An 18,857-nucleotide genomic window follows, 5' to 3' on the forward strand; every position below is an offset into this window, starting at 1 on the left:
ATGTAGGCTTGCTTTCATTGATTTCTGTTAATACTTACGGAGTATTATTTATATTTTAAATTTCTTTAAAAAAAATTATGATTTAACATATATTTTGATAGATATTATATAAATTAATGTATTGTAATTAACTAGTTCAAATTTGATTGCCACAAATATATATAGTGTACCATAATTTTAAACGCAATATCACTTTTCACTAAATGATATAATATTACAAGAAAAATAGTACGGAGTAATACTAAGGATGGGAAGATATAAACAATATATTCAACTATGCTTTTACCTATATATTAGTGTACTTTGTTGGGAAGATATAAACAATAATGAATAAAAAATAATCTATAGAATTTAGAGGAAAAAGAGTTTGTAATGTTTAGGGGAGAGAAAAAGTTTGTAGAGTTTAGACATGAAGAAAAAAGTAATATGTTAAATTTTTTTGAATACTACTAACTCTACTACAATGCAGTATAAAGTCAATATCGACTTCGTTGAGACTCGATTCCACAACCTCCCTTATAAGGCCGAGAGCAACTTGGTGTCATTGGACTACAACTCTACAAGGTCCTTGGTAGTAATATGTTGAATTTAGATATAAGATTTGTAGAGATTAAATATTGAGAAAAAAAAAAAAAAAAAAAAAAAAAGATCAGAGTTTAGATAGGGATAAAAAGCATTCAGAGTTACGGTGGTGTTTTGGTTGCAAAAAATTCCAAGAGTGATCATGCAAGCATACCTTGGAGAAATTAATTAAAACTCCTCATAAAGATAATAATTCTGAAAAACCTCTAAGATGTTGGCTCCGGCAATACATGCATACATGCAGTACCAACATAGTCGACCGGATAATTTATACTATAAAGTGTATTATTTTTTATCTATCAAGATTTGATAGGATAGAGACTAATTAACTATGGTGTTTGTTTGGGTTTTGGATAGGAACCATGGCATTTGTGAGTATGACGACTTGCTCATTAGCTGCAGACATGATAAAATATTTGATGGGAGAATATCACATGGACATGGTTTCTGGCTCTAAATTTGATCTATTTTTGGTCTGCAATTACATTCATTGTACCTGTAACCGGAGCCATCTTGGCGGATTCTTTGATGGGCCGATTTCAAGTGATAGGAATCGCATCTATCATTGGCCTTATGGTAAGGTTTTCACACCTATTATTTCTTCTAAAGTAGTGAAACACTATATGGTAACTTAGCCAAGGTTAAGGACACAAACTTTAATCACAAGGTAACAAGTTTGAGCTGGTCAGTTGTCACCCCAGTCAAGATGGCTAAGGATACAAATTTGTAATCAAAAGATCATGAGTTTGAATCCCAGCCCTCTTGGTTTAAACTGATTAGTTATGGCAAACTAGGCTAGTTTATCTCATTATTTTCTTTTGACCGCAATGGTCACAAGACGAGATTTACCCCGTGCACACCTCAGCCAAATCACGAATTCGAATTTCAATCCTCTTGGTTTAAACTGGCCCGTTATAGACAACCTAAACTGGTTTACCTCCTTGCGTCTTTTGCTTGCTAGGATTACGAGTTCGAATTCGGCTAGTTTACCTCCTTATTTTTTTTGACCGCTACCATCAGAAGGCCAGATTACCTCCTTATTTTCTTTTGACCGTTAAGGTCACAAGACGAGATTTATCCCATTCAATTCACATCTCAATCAGATGGCTAAGGATACAAACTTGTAATTACAAAATTCCGAGTTCGAATCCCAACCCTCTTAGTTTAAACTGGCCAGTTATGAACAACTTAAACTGGTTTATCTCCTTGGTCTTTTGCTTGCTACGATCACAAGTTCGAATTCCAACCCTCTTAATTTAAACTAGCCACTTGACAACCTAGACTGGTTGACCCCAAAAGTGAAACACTAAAACAGTAAATATGAATGTTTGAGATTATTACATATATAATTGTTTGGGATGTATTGAAGGGAATGGTTCTTCTTTGGTTACCAACTGTGATCCCGCATGCAAAACCTGGCCCATGCAGCGACTCCTGCAGCTCTGCCACAACTTTCCAACTCCTTCTTTTGTGTACCTCTTTGGTTCTGTTGTCATTTGGATCTGGTGGAGTATTTTCCTGTTTGTTGTCGTTCGGAGCGGATCAGTTGAAGCAAATCCAGAAGAATGGTGGTGCAATGGAGAGCTATTTCAGCTGTACTATGCCATGTTTGCTTTGTGTGAAGTAGTTGCTCTGACCTGTCTGGTTTATATCCAGGAGAATGCTGGGTGGAAAATAGGCTATGGCATTCTTGTTGTGTTCATGCTCTTTGCAGCTCTCTCTTTCTTTCTGGGTTCTCCCTTCTATGTGAAACAAAATGCCAAAAGAAGCTTAATCCCTGGGTTGCTTAAAGTGATTGTAGCCTCTTGCACAAACAGACACCTCAAATTTTCTTCAGGAAATACTCAAATAGTTACCATCACAACAGTTCCACTACCATGGATCACCCAAGTGAAAGACTCAGGTACGGTAAATCATTATATTGAATTTACTGATTAAATTTCTTTCTTGTATCTCAATTCATACATGTTGGGCGGAGGTCAATAAGGGTCAAGCCCAGCACCATGTGACTATAGAACAATCATTATTTATGGTCCACACAAGCTGTATGGACTATATTTTGTATACCGTAAAATAATGTAGATTCAGTACAAAAATAATGTACTTTTAGTATATTAAAAATGTACATTATTTGTGTACTGAATATACATTATATTGTATAGTGTACATTCAGTACACAAATAATGTACTTTTAATATTTTAAAAATGTATTTTTTGTTATATATGGTCACGGTACACAGCACTGTGTGGACCATGGTCCACACAATAATTGGCCGCTATTGAGGGATTGTTGGGCAGAAGCTAGTAAAGGGCCAAGTCCAGCATCATGTGACTAGAGAAACTGTTGGGTTGAGGCTAGTAAAAGACCAAGTTGAGTACCTTGGCTCTCAAAAATGTGTGGCAATATAAAGAAATAAAGTTGTGCTAGTGCTACTAGCTAACAAATGATATTAGAGTCAAGTTCTGTCTCATGCTGGGAGGGAATTGATGGTGGAGGTCGATAAGGGCCAAATCGAACACCTTATCGAAAATGTATGGCAGTATACGAAAAGAAAGTTGCGTCTAGATCCTAACAAAACAAACAGCATTATATACAAATTTTTATTTTTATTTAGGTTTCTGAATAAGGCTTGCATCATACAAGATCCCCAACAAGACTTGAACTCAGATGGAACAGCAATAGATCCCTGGAGGCTTTGCACTGTGGATCAAGTAGAGGAGCTAAAGGCAATACTGAGGGTTATCCCAATATGGTTCACAGGTGTGATAATGTCTGTGGATTTCTGTCAATCTTCTTTTGCAGTCCTCCAAGCAACCACACTGGATCGCCATATCTTCAGTTCCAACTTTGAAATCCCAGCAGGCTCAGTAGGCTTATTTGGAGTTGGGTTCTCCTTTATCTGGATAGTATTATACGACAGACTACTCCTGCCTGTAGCATCAAGAATTAGAGGAAACACAGTCCATTTTGGCACCAAATCAAGAATGGGATTTGGGATCTTTATGTCCTTCTGGTATGCAGTCATGGTGGGCAAAGTCGAGAGCATCCGACGAAGCCTTGCAATCAAACAGGAACACTCATCAGACAACCTCGGAGATAGTAAAATGTCAATACTATGGATAGTACCGCAGTATGCGCTCAAGGAATCGCAGTGGGATCCAATGCTGTGGCGCAAAACCAGTTCTTCATTTCTGAATTTCCCCGAAGCATGTCGACTATAGCTTCCAGTCTTTACGCGCTTGGCTATTCCCTCGCGAGCTTGCTAGCGAGTTTGCTGATGAGCAGCATCAGCGAATTGAGCAGAAGTAGAGGAAATGGGAGTTGGATAACAAGCGATATAAACGAGGGGTCACTATGATTACTTCTACTGGGTTCTTGCTGGGTTAAGCCATGGTTAACTTTCTCCTGTTCCTCATTTGTAGCAGGTCTTATGGTCCTTCTAAAGACGAGAAACCAGTGGCCATGGAGGAGGATTGAAAAAGAACAGAGTCGCTAAAACAAGTCAACTAGGAACATATATATGATGCATGGTCTTAACATGCATATGGTATATACATTAGACATAAATAATCGATACTGAATAATTGTATACTGAAACCTGACTTCATATAAGCAGATAATTTTGTTGACATGGACAGAACTACTATGAGGCAATGGAGGCAGCTGTCTCTACTCCCCCACCCCAACCCTTATATATATATATATATATATATATATATATATATATATATATATATATATATATTATTAAATGTTATATAAAATTTTGTTTAAAGTACTCAACAAATTTTTGTTGATTAAGATGTCATGTGCATTTTTATTTTACATTATTATTATTATTATTATTATTATTATTATTATTATTATTATTATTATTATTATTATTATTATTATTATTATTATCCTACAAATCATCTAATCTTACCCAAAAAAAAAAAAAAAAAAAAAAAAAAAAACCTATGATATTTGTCCCTCTCGACCAAGAGTCAAAAAAACCCTATTGACCCAAGAGTCAAAAAAACGAAGTTCTATTTATTATTGAACAAAAAAGCATTAGAAAAACAAAATTAGAGATTTACAACATCACAGTTTTGTGAGCGTATGCACAGCGCCGGAATCGCACCATGTCAAGATAATGCTTTGTAGGATAATAATTTGTTTTTTTTTTTTTACTATTGGTTAAGAGGGTCAAATATTTTAGGTTTTTTTTAATTTTTTTTTTTAGGATTAAATGCTTCGTGGGATAATAATAATAATAATAATAATAATAATAATAATAATAATAAATACACATGACATCCTAATCAACAAAAACTGTTTTTGTTAGTAACCTGTTAAAAATGCTAATTGCACTTTTTTTCCAAGTTCATGGATTTGTTTGGAGCTTAGTCGAGTTTGATGGCTTAATTGCTATCTCCAAATAGTTCAAAGATATGGTCATAGACTCTCATAGGTTCAAATCTCATTAACAACCATTTTCCTTATCTTCACTTGTTCATTTTATCTCTTTCATTCCTTCTCAAGATAAATTAAATATTTTTTAGTCTACTTTTAAGAATCATTTAATTTGTTAATTAAATGCTCTTCTAGTCTACTTTTTATGAATCATTTAATTAATAGTAATTATTGATATAGTGGTGTCAAGTACTTACATATATTTTATGTCTTATATTAATAGGTGTGTCAATGCAACAAGCATATTAAGTGGAAGGAAACAAAGTCGTCCACCAAAATGGACTACATATTTGGTAAGTACTTCAAACACTTTGTAAAACTACATATATCTTATTCTTTTTTAAAAAAAAAAAATCTTATTGTACTGTAATTCAAATGTAGTGTGCCATACAAAGAGGAATTGAACTACCGAATGCGGCTATTATGCGATGAAATTCATGTTAGAAATTGTTTCCAGTCATGCATACAAAGGAATGAATAAGGCAAGTAACTTAATAAAATATATTTTTTCTTCAATTTTTGAAAATACTAGCTTATTGATTATTTATCTCTTTTCAACTTTGTAGAGTTTGGAGAGACAAGGAATATTGTCCTACAATCAACAAGAGATTGATGAAGTTAGAGACGTTGCTGTTGGAAAATTCATGAGTTGGTCCAAAGCTACGCAACATACTTTGTCCAATTATTTTTAATATTGTGTGGTTGCTAGTTTTTCACTCAAATGAGTGAATCTCATTCGTTAAGAAAGAGTGGTCCAGCACTGTTTTTGGATTTGGATGGCTGAGAAGTGAAGCCTATGTTAGTATATAAGGGGCCCTTCCCTTGTTCATTAAAACACACCTCCAATCACTTCTTTTCTCCCTTCGAGTTATAGTCTGAGCAAAGTCAGGTTCACCTACGCTATAGTTGGTGTTAACTAAGCGTAGTTGGTCTGTGTAGCCTGTCGAAAGCGTGCCAGAGTTCTGACTGCACCGGCACCGGGAAAATAACGCTTTTAAGGTAGTGTTATTATAACACGTCACAGATTTCCCTTCTACCATACACCCGTTGTGTCCGTGCTTCTTAAAAGGTTTCCCGCCCGCACGTTGACGTTGCGAATATTCTCCAACAGTTAAAAGCGTTACTTATAGCAACAATCAACTACTCGAATCATGGCGCATATTATAATAATTTTTTGGCGACATGATGGTGTAGCAACAACAGAGATTAGCAGTGGAAGGCAGCAGCTTCATACAGAACAATACTAGTGAAGCACACTGCTTCGACTTATGTGTAACCTTTAACCAAGGGAGTACAACTGGAATAATTATTGGGTTCATATCGAAGCTTTGACCATACTCCGATGAGGTTTGTCTCCTCATATTCTAATATGGCACATGTATATTTATATGATTATAGGCTACTATCATATGCAAATGATTATTTTGAGCATTAGTTGTCATATATTATTGGGCATTGACCATATTCTCTGAAAACTATCATAATGACATAATTTAGAATATGGTTTGCCTATATCTTTGCATCCAATTGATTATTATTTTTTTAGAGCATGTGAAACGTGAAATATATATTGTGACAAGCATTTTAGAAATCACCATTTCATATTTTGTATGGTGAGTGCTTTGAATATTATAGAGAAAATTAACAGCGGTGTACACAAAAAAACTAAGTGAATTGTTATTATTCACATGTATGAGCTTTATGATTTTGTTGTATTAGAAGTGTTGATTTTACACTACTACTAAGTGATTAAATCATCAATCTGATATAAATTAAAGCTTATAAATTGTGTACTTATGCACATGTCAATTTATAACATTATGTGTTATTATTGTGGATATGTTACAAACTATTACACTATTTGATGAGATACATATATATTTTACAATCACATAATCTTCAATATTTGAATTGTGTACTGAGTTTGATTTCAAAGGCTTTACTAACATTTATGGTGGTAGCATGGAACAGTCATCATTCTTAAATACTCTGTCTAGGAAGATGGTTCTTAAGAAAACTTCGGTTTCACCACTCGACTTGCCAGTTTTTAAGAAGTAGGGTGTTAATCATGCAGGCTGTTAGAGTGTCACTTGATCTTCACATGAAATGAGGTTGACTTTTATATGTTGTTAAACAATCAAAGCCTTGCAATAGAAATTGTTGAAGTACTGCAATAGTAATGTTGATCTGCATCATATGAATGCTTAATATGAGTTTTGTTTTTCTTTTTTTTGCTCAAGTGAAAGAAACGTTGTATAGGTGGAATAACTTTGGGTGTTAAAGTTATACTCGTTGAATTCACCTTGTTGAAATATATTCCCTAATAAATGTCAATTTGAACATATTCATTGCATATGAGATTAAGAATATTATGTGAAATTTGTGATTATGTTGTCCAACTTGAAGCAGCATGCAGACAACATAATCTATGTGGCTTACTAACAATGAGCATTTATACATATTATTTAAATTCTTGGTTGAGTCATTTTGAAAGACCTATAATTCCTGTTTAAAGGGTAATTATGATGAGTTGAGATAACCAAGTTTGTTGAAATATATTCAACTATTGAGTATGTGTTAGCTAAAGTACGAAGCTGCTGTAATGTTTTACAAAGCAAATCTGAAGCCCGCAAACAGTGGTATGAGAAGTTTCATAAGACACTTATGGATCTGGGCTACACGCTAAACAGATCATATGCGTGTCTATACTCAAAAAAGGTAGACTCAAGTGTTGTGCTTATATGCATCTATGTGGATGACATGCTAATATTTAGCCACAATATAGATGCTATAAAAGAGACTAAACAGTCACTATGTGATAAGTTTGACATGAAGGATCTAGGGAGGCCGATGTGATACTTGGAGTAAAAGTCATAAAATTCAAGAATGGCTACAAGCTATCATCTACAAGGTCACTATACAGAGAAGCTATTAAGGAAGTTTAATAGCTTCGAAGTGACTCCTGCACAAACTCCCTATGATTCGAGCGTAAAACTGTAAAAAAAAAATAAAAAAATAAAAAATAAAAAATAAAAAAAATAACACACAATGAGACGGGTGTGTCACAAGAAGAACCTGCATAATGGGTGCTGATGTGTGCACATGAGTTCAAAACTACCTCTCCTTGGCTAGTTCAAGATTCAATTCACTACTAAGGAGAAAGTTACTCAAGGCACTACGTGTCAGTTTAAGGTCTAAACCATTGACATTAAGGTCAGCGCTCACTTCCCCTCAAACATCTACTTCCTTCAAACTTGTTTGAATGTGTGGGGGTTAGTCATTGAATTATTGATGGAATGACTTAAAGCCCATGAGGTGATGAATTCGTGGTGGATCTCACTTTTGTGGTCAAACGAAGCTATGAAAAGAATCACAAAGTAGTACACTAATCGGTCGATCGCGATCATTCCTATAATGTGTGTACTTGTGAGGTTGAGCTAAAACGCTTAATGAATTTATAACCCTATGAGATGGGTGGTCCTATTGAGATGGACTTAACGAATTCACCGCATAATGCTTGAGTACAAAAGTCTCTTAATGATTTATACTCAATTGGGGTGGTCTATTTAGAGATAGACCTAACGAGACCCTTGACTTGAGTGAAAAATGGTTAACTGCCTCTTATGAAAGATAATGGGGATATTCCAATAAGCTGAGTGGCTAAGAAATATGTTGATAAACGTGGAGTTGTGGGGGTGTCTAGTTAACACCTTCACTACATATACATTGTGATTCACAAACTGTCATTTGCATTGCAAAGAACAGTGCCCATGATAGAAAGAAAAGACTTATAACTGATTTATGTCTTTAACTACTCTATAAGCCTTTAAAGGTGGTCTATACTGAGATAGACTTGTTAGAGTTAAAAGTCTATATTGAGATGGACTTGAAAAGACATAAAAATCTATAATGCAATAAGACTTGTCAGGGTTAAAAGTCTATAGTGAGATAGACTTTGACAGGGTGGAGGTCTATATTAAGATAGACATAACAGACTTGAATACTAAGGGTATTCATAAGAAGTCAAAGAGTTTGACTTTCGTAGAACCTGCTACTTAGAGTTGGTGTGTGCATTAGAGTTCAAAATTTATCTAACCAGTGAGTTCAAGATTCATATCACTCTCGGGAAGAAATTACTCAATGTCACTACGTGTCAGTTCAAGTTCTCAAACACTGACATTAAGATCAACTTGTTTGTATTGCTCAGACTTTATCCTTACTAAGCTTTCTACTTTGAATATATGGAGATCGTCATTTCTTGTAAACAGCGTAGACAAGTTTTCTTGCCAACCCTCAAGAATTTGTTGGCAATTGTTGGAAAATTCATGAGTTGGTCCAAAGCTACGCAACATACTTTGTCCAATTATTTTTAATATTGTGTGGTTTCTAGTTTTTCACTCAAATGAGTGAATCTCATTCATTAAGAATGAGTGGTCCAGCACTGTTTTTGGATTTGGATGGCTGAGAAGTGAAGCCTATGTTAGTATATATGGAGCCCTTCCCTTGTTCATTAAAACACACATTCAATCACTTCTTTTCTCCCTTCGAGTTATAGTCTGAGCAAAGTCAGGTTCACCTACGCTATAGTTGGTGTTGACTAAGCGTAGTTGGTTTGTGTAGCATGTCGAAAGCGTGCCAAGGTTCTGACTGCACTACCACCAGGCAAATAACACTTTTAAGGTAGTGTTATTATAACACGGCACAAATTTCCCTTCTACCATACACTCGTTGTGTCCGTGCTTCTTAAAAGATTTCCTACCCGCGCGTTGATATTGCGAATATTCTTCAACAGTTGCTTATTGATAAATGGGTTAATAAAATGCTTCTTTAGTTGATGTTGATAATTTAAGTTTCAAATTATTATTATTAATTACTATCAATTCTAAAATTTATTAGCTTGGTTAATTATGATATTTATTAGTTTGATTAATTGAGAAATTTATTAGTTTGATCAATTGTGAGATTATGAATGTCAAATTGCACAGGTTTTGAAAATTGATGTGAATGGTAAAATTGTATAAGTTTTGGTTGGAAATCATAAAATAAAATTAATAATTTTAAAAAAAATATATACGACATGACGTCGGTTTTATAACAAAATCGACGTCGTATATTAAATTTAAAATAAATGACGACAATTTTATATATATATATAAAATCTGATGTCGTTTATTTTAAAAAAAAAAATTAAATACAACATACGACATCGATTTTTAAGTAAAATCGACGACATTTTTTTTAATTTTTAAAATTCAACATTCGACGTCGATTTTGTACTAAAAACCGACGTTGTATGTTATATTTAAATATTTTTAAAATATAACATATAAACTCTATATATATCTTGTTCTACATCACTAGCTGTAACAAAAATAGCGCCTTAAAATGCTTGAACTATCGAACTCGTTCACTAAATTTGGACTAATCTGTTCAGGCCAACGACATACTTATTGATTTTAGACTTATTTTTTTATTGAACTAAAATATATCAGGTCATTAGTTTTGGAATAAGATTGACATTCCTAATGACAACAAGAGATTCGCATCATTGCTTCTCAAATATCATACTTAGCTTCAACACTCTTCGATCTGAATATTATTAATTATTAAATTTAATCAAGAATCATTTGAAGAACTTTATTAAACAATTTAAGAATATCATTTGGAGATCGATCTTCTCTTAAGCACGTTCATGATTCCACAACCACGGTGGATAGTTGACATTAGGGATGGAGAATAATTCATACGGCTCTTATAAACTATTAATTTAACTAAACTCAGTTGTAATCTTTATTAAAAATCTTTTACAAATTCTACTTAATCTATAAGGAGAGCGTTCATCAGGTGCGAATCGCGCGTCCAAGAGAGAACTGTAAACTAACTAGCCGCGTCATGTATCCAGATCTAGGTGTACCTATAGTTATAAGTAGGTGCAAGGTGAAAGTAAGTGCACTTGCAGGTGAAAGTAGGTGCACCCGATCAATGAATGTTAACAAGGTAAAATTACATGCACTTGTAGGTGAAAATAAGTGCACCCAATCAATGAATGTTAATAAGGCAAAATTACATGCATTATAGGTGAAAGTAGGTGCAACGGTAAGTGATTTTACCTGCACTTTTTACTTGCATAGGTGCACCAACTACTTGCACATATAACACATTTACATGTACCACAGGACACGTGACGCGCGCTGGTTAGTTCGTAATTTTCTCCTGGGCGACCATTCGCACGAGATCGCCCCCCTAATATATAATACTAATAGATAAGTCATACTGCACATAATTGGCTATAAAAAATCTATGAAGAAAGAGATACTTAGAATATATGTATTAGAAAGTAATCGATACACTATACAATAATAGATAAATAAGGAATATGACATTTTTTCTCCATGAGTTATATGCTTATAGCACTTTTCTCTCCTGAGTTATTCACGTATCCACATTTGCCTCCTAAGTTATGTTAAAAGTGACAGTTTTTTTCCCTTTATGTTAAATGGACATTTTTACTCTTAAAAATAAGTATTTCATTTATTTTTCTTCCCTAACAAATTATTGCTTATATGTATGGATGATCGCGGTTTGGTTCAAACCTAACCGTACACTGTAGCAACCAAACCAAAATAGTAGGGACAGTTCTGGTTACGATTCAGAACCCCAAAAAGTAAAATAATTGTTAAATTTAGACTATTTTAAAAATAAGAAATAGAATTTACAAAAATAAATAAATGAATAAATGAATTTTGAACTGGTGGTTCAAACTAAAACTAGAACCTTCCTAAAAGCTAAGGTTCTCGTTCTGATTTATCATTTCCCATAATTGTGAATCGAAATCAAATCCCAGTCCTATCTACTTATATGTGGAATTAGAATAAATGCATGTGAAAATGATCAAACACTATTGGTAAATGATAAACCAGTTTGGTTTTGTTCCAGTTTTAATTTTGAACCTCAGATTCTAAATTTAATTATTTATTTATTTTTGTAAATTCTATTTCAATTCTTATTTTTAAAATAGTCTAAATTCAACAATTATTTTATTTTATTTTATTTCGGTTCCAATTCGTAACCAAATTCGTTCCTACTATTTCGGTTCGATTGTTACAGTGTCTGGTTAGGTTCTAACTGAACCGTGGTTATTCATACAAATAACCAATAATTTTTTGGAGAAGAAAAATAAATGAAATACTTATTTTTAAGGATAAAAATGTCCATCTAACATAAAAGAAAAAAATCGTCACTTTTAACATAACTTAAGGGACAAATGTGGATACATGAATGCGGGAGAAAAAATGCTATAAACATATAACTCAAGGAAAAAAAAGGTGTTATTTTCCCTAGATATATAACATACTGGATCGATATCGTTAGATATCTAGAATGATAAAAAAAAAAAAAAAAGATTTAGAATAAAAAAATAAAAATAAAAATAAAATAAAAATAAAGTGACATGTAACACATGAAACATTTATGAATAATATTAATTTCCTCATTTTGATTTAATCTTCTAATAAAATCTTTTTATTCATTAGGTAGTGTACATTGTGAGTTGGCCGACCAAACCTAGTCTTACAAAAATATACTAGGGGCAACTTCAAAATATTAGTTGGTAAAATTGACTTGATAATTATATAATTTTAAGCTTGATTTTTTAATTGTGGGAGTTACTTATTGACTTTCTTGATTTAAAGTGGTCAATAACTTATGTTAGCTTATCCTATTGTGAACCTTTGATAGCAAGGTGAGTTTTACCCAACAAGCACTTTCAGGTGGAGGCTTTTCAAATGGTAATTAAAAATAGTTAAAAATAAAAATAAAAAATAAAAAATTATAATAGAAAATATTTTTTTTTTTGGTATAGTTTAGGGTTTTCACGGTCGAACACATTGGCTAAGGATCGAACCCTTGACATTTGTTTAAAGATAAATGAGTCCCTCACACTTAATCACATCCTCAAAGTTATAGACAATATATTTGAATCAACAATAAAAGGTTGTATTTTCCAAAAAAAAAAAAAAAAACAATAAAAGGTTGTTATTTTCCAACCGTTTTCACTTTCCCTCTCCCGCTACCCGTCATTCGACATTTAAAACATATAGCATTTAGGCATTTCATCATCTTCTCCGAGCACCCGTGTAATCAAAAGGCTGTTTTCTCAGTACGTAAAGAGCGTATACATACAGGCCGGAACTGAAGAATTCGTGGTGATTAAGGATCTGAACTTACATCTGAAGGCTTTCCACTAACATTGGAAAGTTCTTCAGATGATAAAGGCCAGGGATTGGAGAATGGCGGAAGTGCAATTGCCTCTCTTGCGAATTTCTCATTCTTCAAAGGGTAGCTTCACTACCTTGCCTTTCATCATCGGTATGTAAATGTTTTCTTAAAACCATTTCTTCTTAAACTTTCCCATTTTGTAACGTAACCCATTATTGTTACTGTCTCTAAATTCAACAGTAGTGTTTGGAAAAGCATGCAAATTAAAACTGATGTTTAAGGTCAAACGTTATCTGTTCTTGGGACTTTGTGATTTTATTGTTGTTTTGTTTTTGGATAGGAAATTTGGCATTTATGAGTATGGCGTCAAGCGCCGTAGGGGCTGACATGATTGTGTATTTGATGAGAGAGTATCATATGGATATGGCTTTTGGTTCGAATTTGATCTATTTTTGGTCTGCCGTGACAAATTTTGCACCTGTAATCGGAGCTTTAATGGCAGATTCTTCTGTGGGTCGGTTTCAAATGATTGGATTTGGTTCTGTTCTTAGCTTCCTGGTACGTAATAGTTTCTTCTCAAACTTACATATATCTGGAAGTTCAATTTATATATAGTTGGTTGGGAGCCTTATGCTGTGCATCCGTATGCACCATGTGTGGTGCATACGGATGCAAAAACGACGTCGTTTTGGGGTCTAACTTAAAAAAAAAAAAAAAAAAAAAAAAAAAAAAATCAGAATTTCATAACTACACATCCATAATTTCATAAGTATACTTCCAGAATTGCATAACTACACTTCCAAAATTGCATAACTACACATCCAGAATTGCATAACTACACTTCCAGAATTGCATAACTATAAATCCAGAATTGCATAACTACACATCCATAACTTCATAACTACACTTCTAGAATTACATAACTACACTTCCAGAATTGCATAACTACACTTCCATAATTTCATAACTAAAAAATTCAAAATGAATGAATTAAAAATGAATAACATAATGTTGTTGCTGGGAATCGAAACTGATTTTTTTTTTTTTTAAGTAGGGCGCGCGTTTTATGCAAAACGACGTCGTTTTTGCATCCGTATGCACCATGCAGGGTGCATACGGATGCACAACATAATTTGCCAGTTGGTTGCAATGCTTGGTGGAAGCCCATAAATGAGCAAATCGAGCAATTGGTGATCAGGAATTGTTGGACAGAGGTTGGTAAAGGGTCAAGTCCAATACCTTGCCTTTTGAAAATGTGATGACAGTATAAAAAAAATAAAATTGAACCTAATAAGTAGTATTAAAGTCAGGTCACAGACTCACAGGTCACAAAAACTGTGTAGTTAAGACCAATAGGTGATGAGAGGGTGACTACTAGCTAGCTATAGCTTTTGGTGGATCCTAACACACAATATCATGGTTTCAAATGAACTCCAGCTAATTAAGATGGTGAGAGATCCACACTTGTAACCACAAGGTCACGAGTTTGAATCCTTACCCATTAGTTTGATGAGTTGGTTAGCTATGGATAACTTAGACTGATTTATTTTATTGTGGTCATTTACGAACGAGAGTCCTAAGGCGGGATTTACCTACACCCGAAAGGACTGTGAGGTTTCCCTCGTCATAAAAAAAAAAAAAAAAAAAAAAAAAAAAAAAAAAAATTGTGATATATTGATGCAACTAAAGTTGGTTTTGATGATGATTTTTGATTTGAATGATTTAATGCTATAAAATTTTGAAGGGGACGATGCTACTTTGGCTATTAACCGTGATTCCACAAGCAAGGCCATCTCCCTGCAGTGAATCAACGGACAACATTTGCAGATCCGAAGCCACAACTCTCCAACTGTTTCTCCTATGCACTTGTCTGGTTCTCATCTCGGTTGGGTGGGCCGGGATGAAAACATCCTTAGCATTTGGTGCCGACCAGTTGAAGACTTTACAGACTAAGGATGTGGGCCTAATGGAGGGCTACTTCAGCTGGTACTATGTCGTGGCTGCATTGTCTAGCATTGTTGCTATGACTGGTCTGGTTTATATCCAAGAGAACATGGGATGGGAATTAGGGTTTGGCGTTCTTGTTGTGCTCTCCTTCCTCGCCGCTCTCTCCTTCTTCCTTGGATCTCCTTTCTATGTGAAACCCAAGGCCAAGAAAAGCTTAATCACCGGACTGATTCAAGTGATTGTAGCCTCTTATAGAAACAGGCATCTCAAGATTTCATCATCAGGTCAAAATGAGAGTAGTATATCCTATCATTCACTGGGCACTAAGCCGATTCTCCCTACCCAAAGACTGAGGCAAGTGAATCTTTAATGAATTTCTTGGTAAAATTAGAAGAGCCCAGGCCATTTTCTGCGTCTTCTATCTTCAATTTATCAAATAACCACCATGTTGGGAGGTCGTAAAGATGTCTAAATTCAGTAATTGGTGACTAGAGAGATATTGGGTGAAAGTTTATGAAGGGCTAAGTTCAACACCCGACCTCTTAAAATTGTGATAGTGGTGTCTAAGAAAATAAAGTTCTGCTTTCATTGTAAGCTATAACTTTTGGCATAGTGAAAATCTTAATCTAATATGTGATATTACAGGCAAGTCACTAGGAATTGTTGGGTAATTCTATCCGTGGATAACTCAATTAGATAAAACCATCTAAGTTGATGACTTAATTAAGTAGAGTTTTTTTTTTTACACTTTTGGTCCCACGACTATGGTGTTACTAACAACTTTGATCCACGACTTTTAAAATTTGTAGAATTGGTCCAAAGATTATGACTTTCTTAGCAAATTTGGTACTTTCGGTGCATTTTTCGTTCAATTTTTGTCGAAAAATTTTACTCCCCATTTTAACATGGGTACTATTTTCTTTCCATCTCACAAACTAATGACATAAATAAATAATTAAATAATTAAACACAATCAGTGGTATGGTGGGTGAAATTATTTATTTATTTATTTATGTCATTAGTTTGTGAGACGGAAAAGACAATATTACCTATGTTAAAATGAAGAGTAAAATTTTCTGGCAAAAATTGAATGAAAAATGCAACGCGAACCAAATTTGCTAAGAAAGTTATAGTCGTGGATCAATTCTACAAATTTTAAAAGTCGTGAATCAAAATTGTTAGTGACACCATAGTCGTGAGACCAAAAGTGCAATAAACTCTAACTAAATACGAAAAGTCGTTTAGGATAAAATTAAAAAAGAATTCTTATAGTCAAGGACTAAATTGAGTATTAACTCATCTTAGTGCCGTCGTAAGAACTTGATCTAACACACCTGTAGTGTATTGTTGATTTCAGGTTCCTTAACAAGGCCTGCATTGTACAAGATCCTCAACGAGACTTCACCGGGGATGGGCGAGCGGTAGATCCTTGGAGGCTATGCAGGGTGGATCAAGTAGAGGAGCTGAAAGCGTTGATAAGGGTGATCCCAATATGGATGACAGGTGCGATAATGACAATAAACACAACCCAATCTTCTTTCTCCGTGCTTCAAGCAAGCTCCATGGATCGCCACATCGGACCCAACTTGGAAATCCCAGCCGGCTCGGTGGGCATATTCGCCATTGTTTGCGTCATCATCTGGATCGTCGCGTACGACCGAATAATCATCCCAACAGCGTCAAGAATGAGTGGAAAGCCCGTCCATTTTAGCACGAGATCAAGAATGGGATTCGGGCTCGTGGTCTCATTCCTGTCAATGGTAGCGGTGGCGGCGGTGGAAGGGATCAGGCGGCGCGCGGCGGCGAAGGAGGGCAGCGCCGCCGCCGTCGACATGTCCGTACTGTGGGTGGCGCCGCAGTACGCGTTGATGGGCTTCGGAGGCGCCATCAATGGAATCGTGCAGATCGAGTTCTACGTTTCGGAGTTCCCGGAGAGCATGTCGGGGATAGCGTCCAATCTGTCGGACATGGGCGCGGCGGTGGGAAGTGTGCTAGCCAGCATGGTAATGAGCGTCATCAATGAGTTGAGTGGAAGAGGCGGGCAAGAGAGCTGGATAGCAAGCAACATAAATGAAGGCCATTATGACTACTACTACTGGGTTCTTGCTGGATTAAGTGTGGTTAACTTTGTGTTATTTCTTGTTTTTAGTAAGGCTTTTGGAGCTTGTAGAGATGAGGTGATAGACGCCGCGGTTGTGGTTGAAGAACAACTTTAATTTCTATGTGTTTGTGTATATATGCATTATATTGTTGCAATGTGCAAATGACCTACAATACTCTCTCCCACAACATTGGCATGGGAATCCTCAAAGATAAATCCTATGTACACAAGATCTTCAGAACATACAATTTTCACAAAGTACCTTAATTAGTGTTTAACAAACATACTTGGTTCCATAGTTTCTCTGCAATTGCTTGAATTAGAAACTTGATTCCTCCCTCTAGGTCTTTAGCATTTCCTTAATCTAAGAACTTTGATGGAGAGAGTACGTTTTTTTGTTTTGTTTTGTTTCAAAAAATCAGAGAGAGGACCAGAATTTCAAAATAATTAAAAATTATTCTCACGTTCCATCAACCTGGGAAGTTACCTGATGAGCAATTGAAACTCCTATTTTATGTCTTAATTGACTAATAATAAAATTATATTATTATTAAATTTAAATAGATATTTATCATATAAAACTTAAAATAATTAATTAATGAGCCACATCAATAATAATAACAATTATTCTAACAAATCCCTCGAGTACTTTAATTTTCTATGACCTTATGCTCAATACAATAATAAATTATAATTGAAACTCCATTATAACACTATATATATATATATATATATATATATATATATATATATATATATATATATATAGTGAAAGGTTCCCGTGCAGTTGAATGCTTCCCGTGCGGATGTGCGGTGGATTAATGTGCGTGAGATTTGTACTCAATGTGCGTGAGTGTTGTGTTTAATGTGCCTGAGATTTGTACTTAATGTGCGTGAATGTGTAAAATGCAGCAGAAAATATTAATGTCAGCTTCTTCCACATCCCCAGTAGCCATTTGCCCCCTCCCTGATGATGATGATGCGGAGGCGAACTATGGTGGTTAAGAATTATGGGAATAATACAACAGAAATCCACACTTTGCTGCTGTGCAAATTTTACTGTGCGTGCGTCATTTATATAAACATTCAACTGCATTGAAGGTAGCTGATAATCCAGAATTCATGACCAAATTGAAGGAAGAAGTAACAAGAAGCTTGGGCGTTAATGTGCGTAAGTTTCTGTTCTGCTTCCTTCTGAGCTCGTAATTCTGAAATACTCACGCACATTAAGCACAAATCTCACGCACATTAAACACAATACTCTGGCACATTAAGTACAAAACTCATGCATATTAACATGACGCACATTAAGTATAAACCTCACGCACATTAATCCACCGCACATCCGCACGGGAAGCAACAAATGCACCTGATGCCTTCCATATATATATATATATATATATATATATATATATATATATCATCTTTTTAACCCACCATCTATTACCGAATAAAAATTGTATATAAGTTGGACATGTATTATTCGCATCATTATTCAAGAAATACAAAACACATTATTAGTTTTATGACTAAATAGTAGTCAGTCCGTAGGTC

The 18,857-nt window shown here is 34.7% G+C and overlaps 1 protein-coding gene and 1 pseudogene across 1 annotated transcript; both read left to right on the forward strand.

Moving 5' to 3' along the window:
• The first annotated feature begins 2,439 nt into the window (after positions 1-2,439).
• Positions 2,440-3,925, forward strand: LOC109190953 (protein NRT1/ PTR FAMILY 1.2-like). Its single transcript, XM_019341548.1, has 2 exons — positions 2,440-2,485; positions 3,198-3,925. Exons 1-2 carry the CDS (start codon positions 2,460-2,462, stop codon positions 3,802-3,804), a joined length of 633 nt encoding a protein of 210 aa, XP_019197093.1. The 5' UTR covers positions 2,440-2,459; the 3' UTR covers positions 3,805-3,925.
• Positions 3,926-5,466: 1,541 nt separating this feature from the next.
• LOC109190930 lies at positions 5,467-17,418 on the forward strand (annotated as a pseudogene).
• Positions 17,419-18,857: the final 1,439 nt, after the last annotated feature.

This window comes from Ipomoea nil, unplaced genomic scaffold, assembly GCF_001879475.1.
Source record: "Ipomoea nil cultivar Tokyo-kokei standard unplaced genomic scaffold, Asagao_1.1 scaffold1596, whole genome shotgun sequence".
Lineage (NCBI taxonomy): Eukaryota > Viridiplantae > Streptophyta > Magnoliopsida > Solanales > Convolvulaceae > Ipomoea > Ipomoea nil.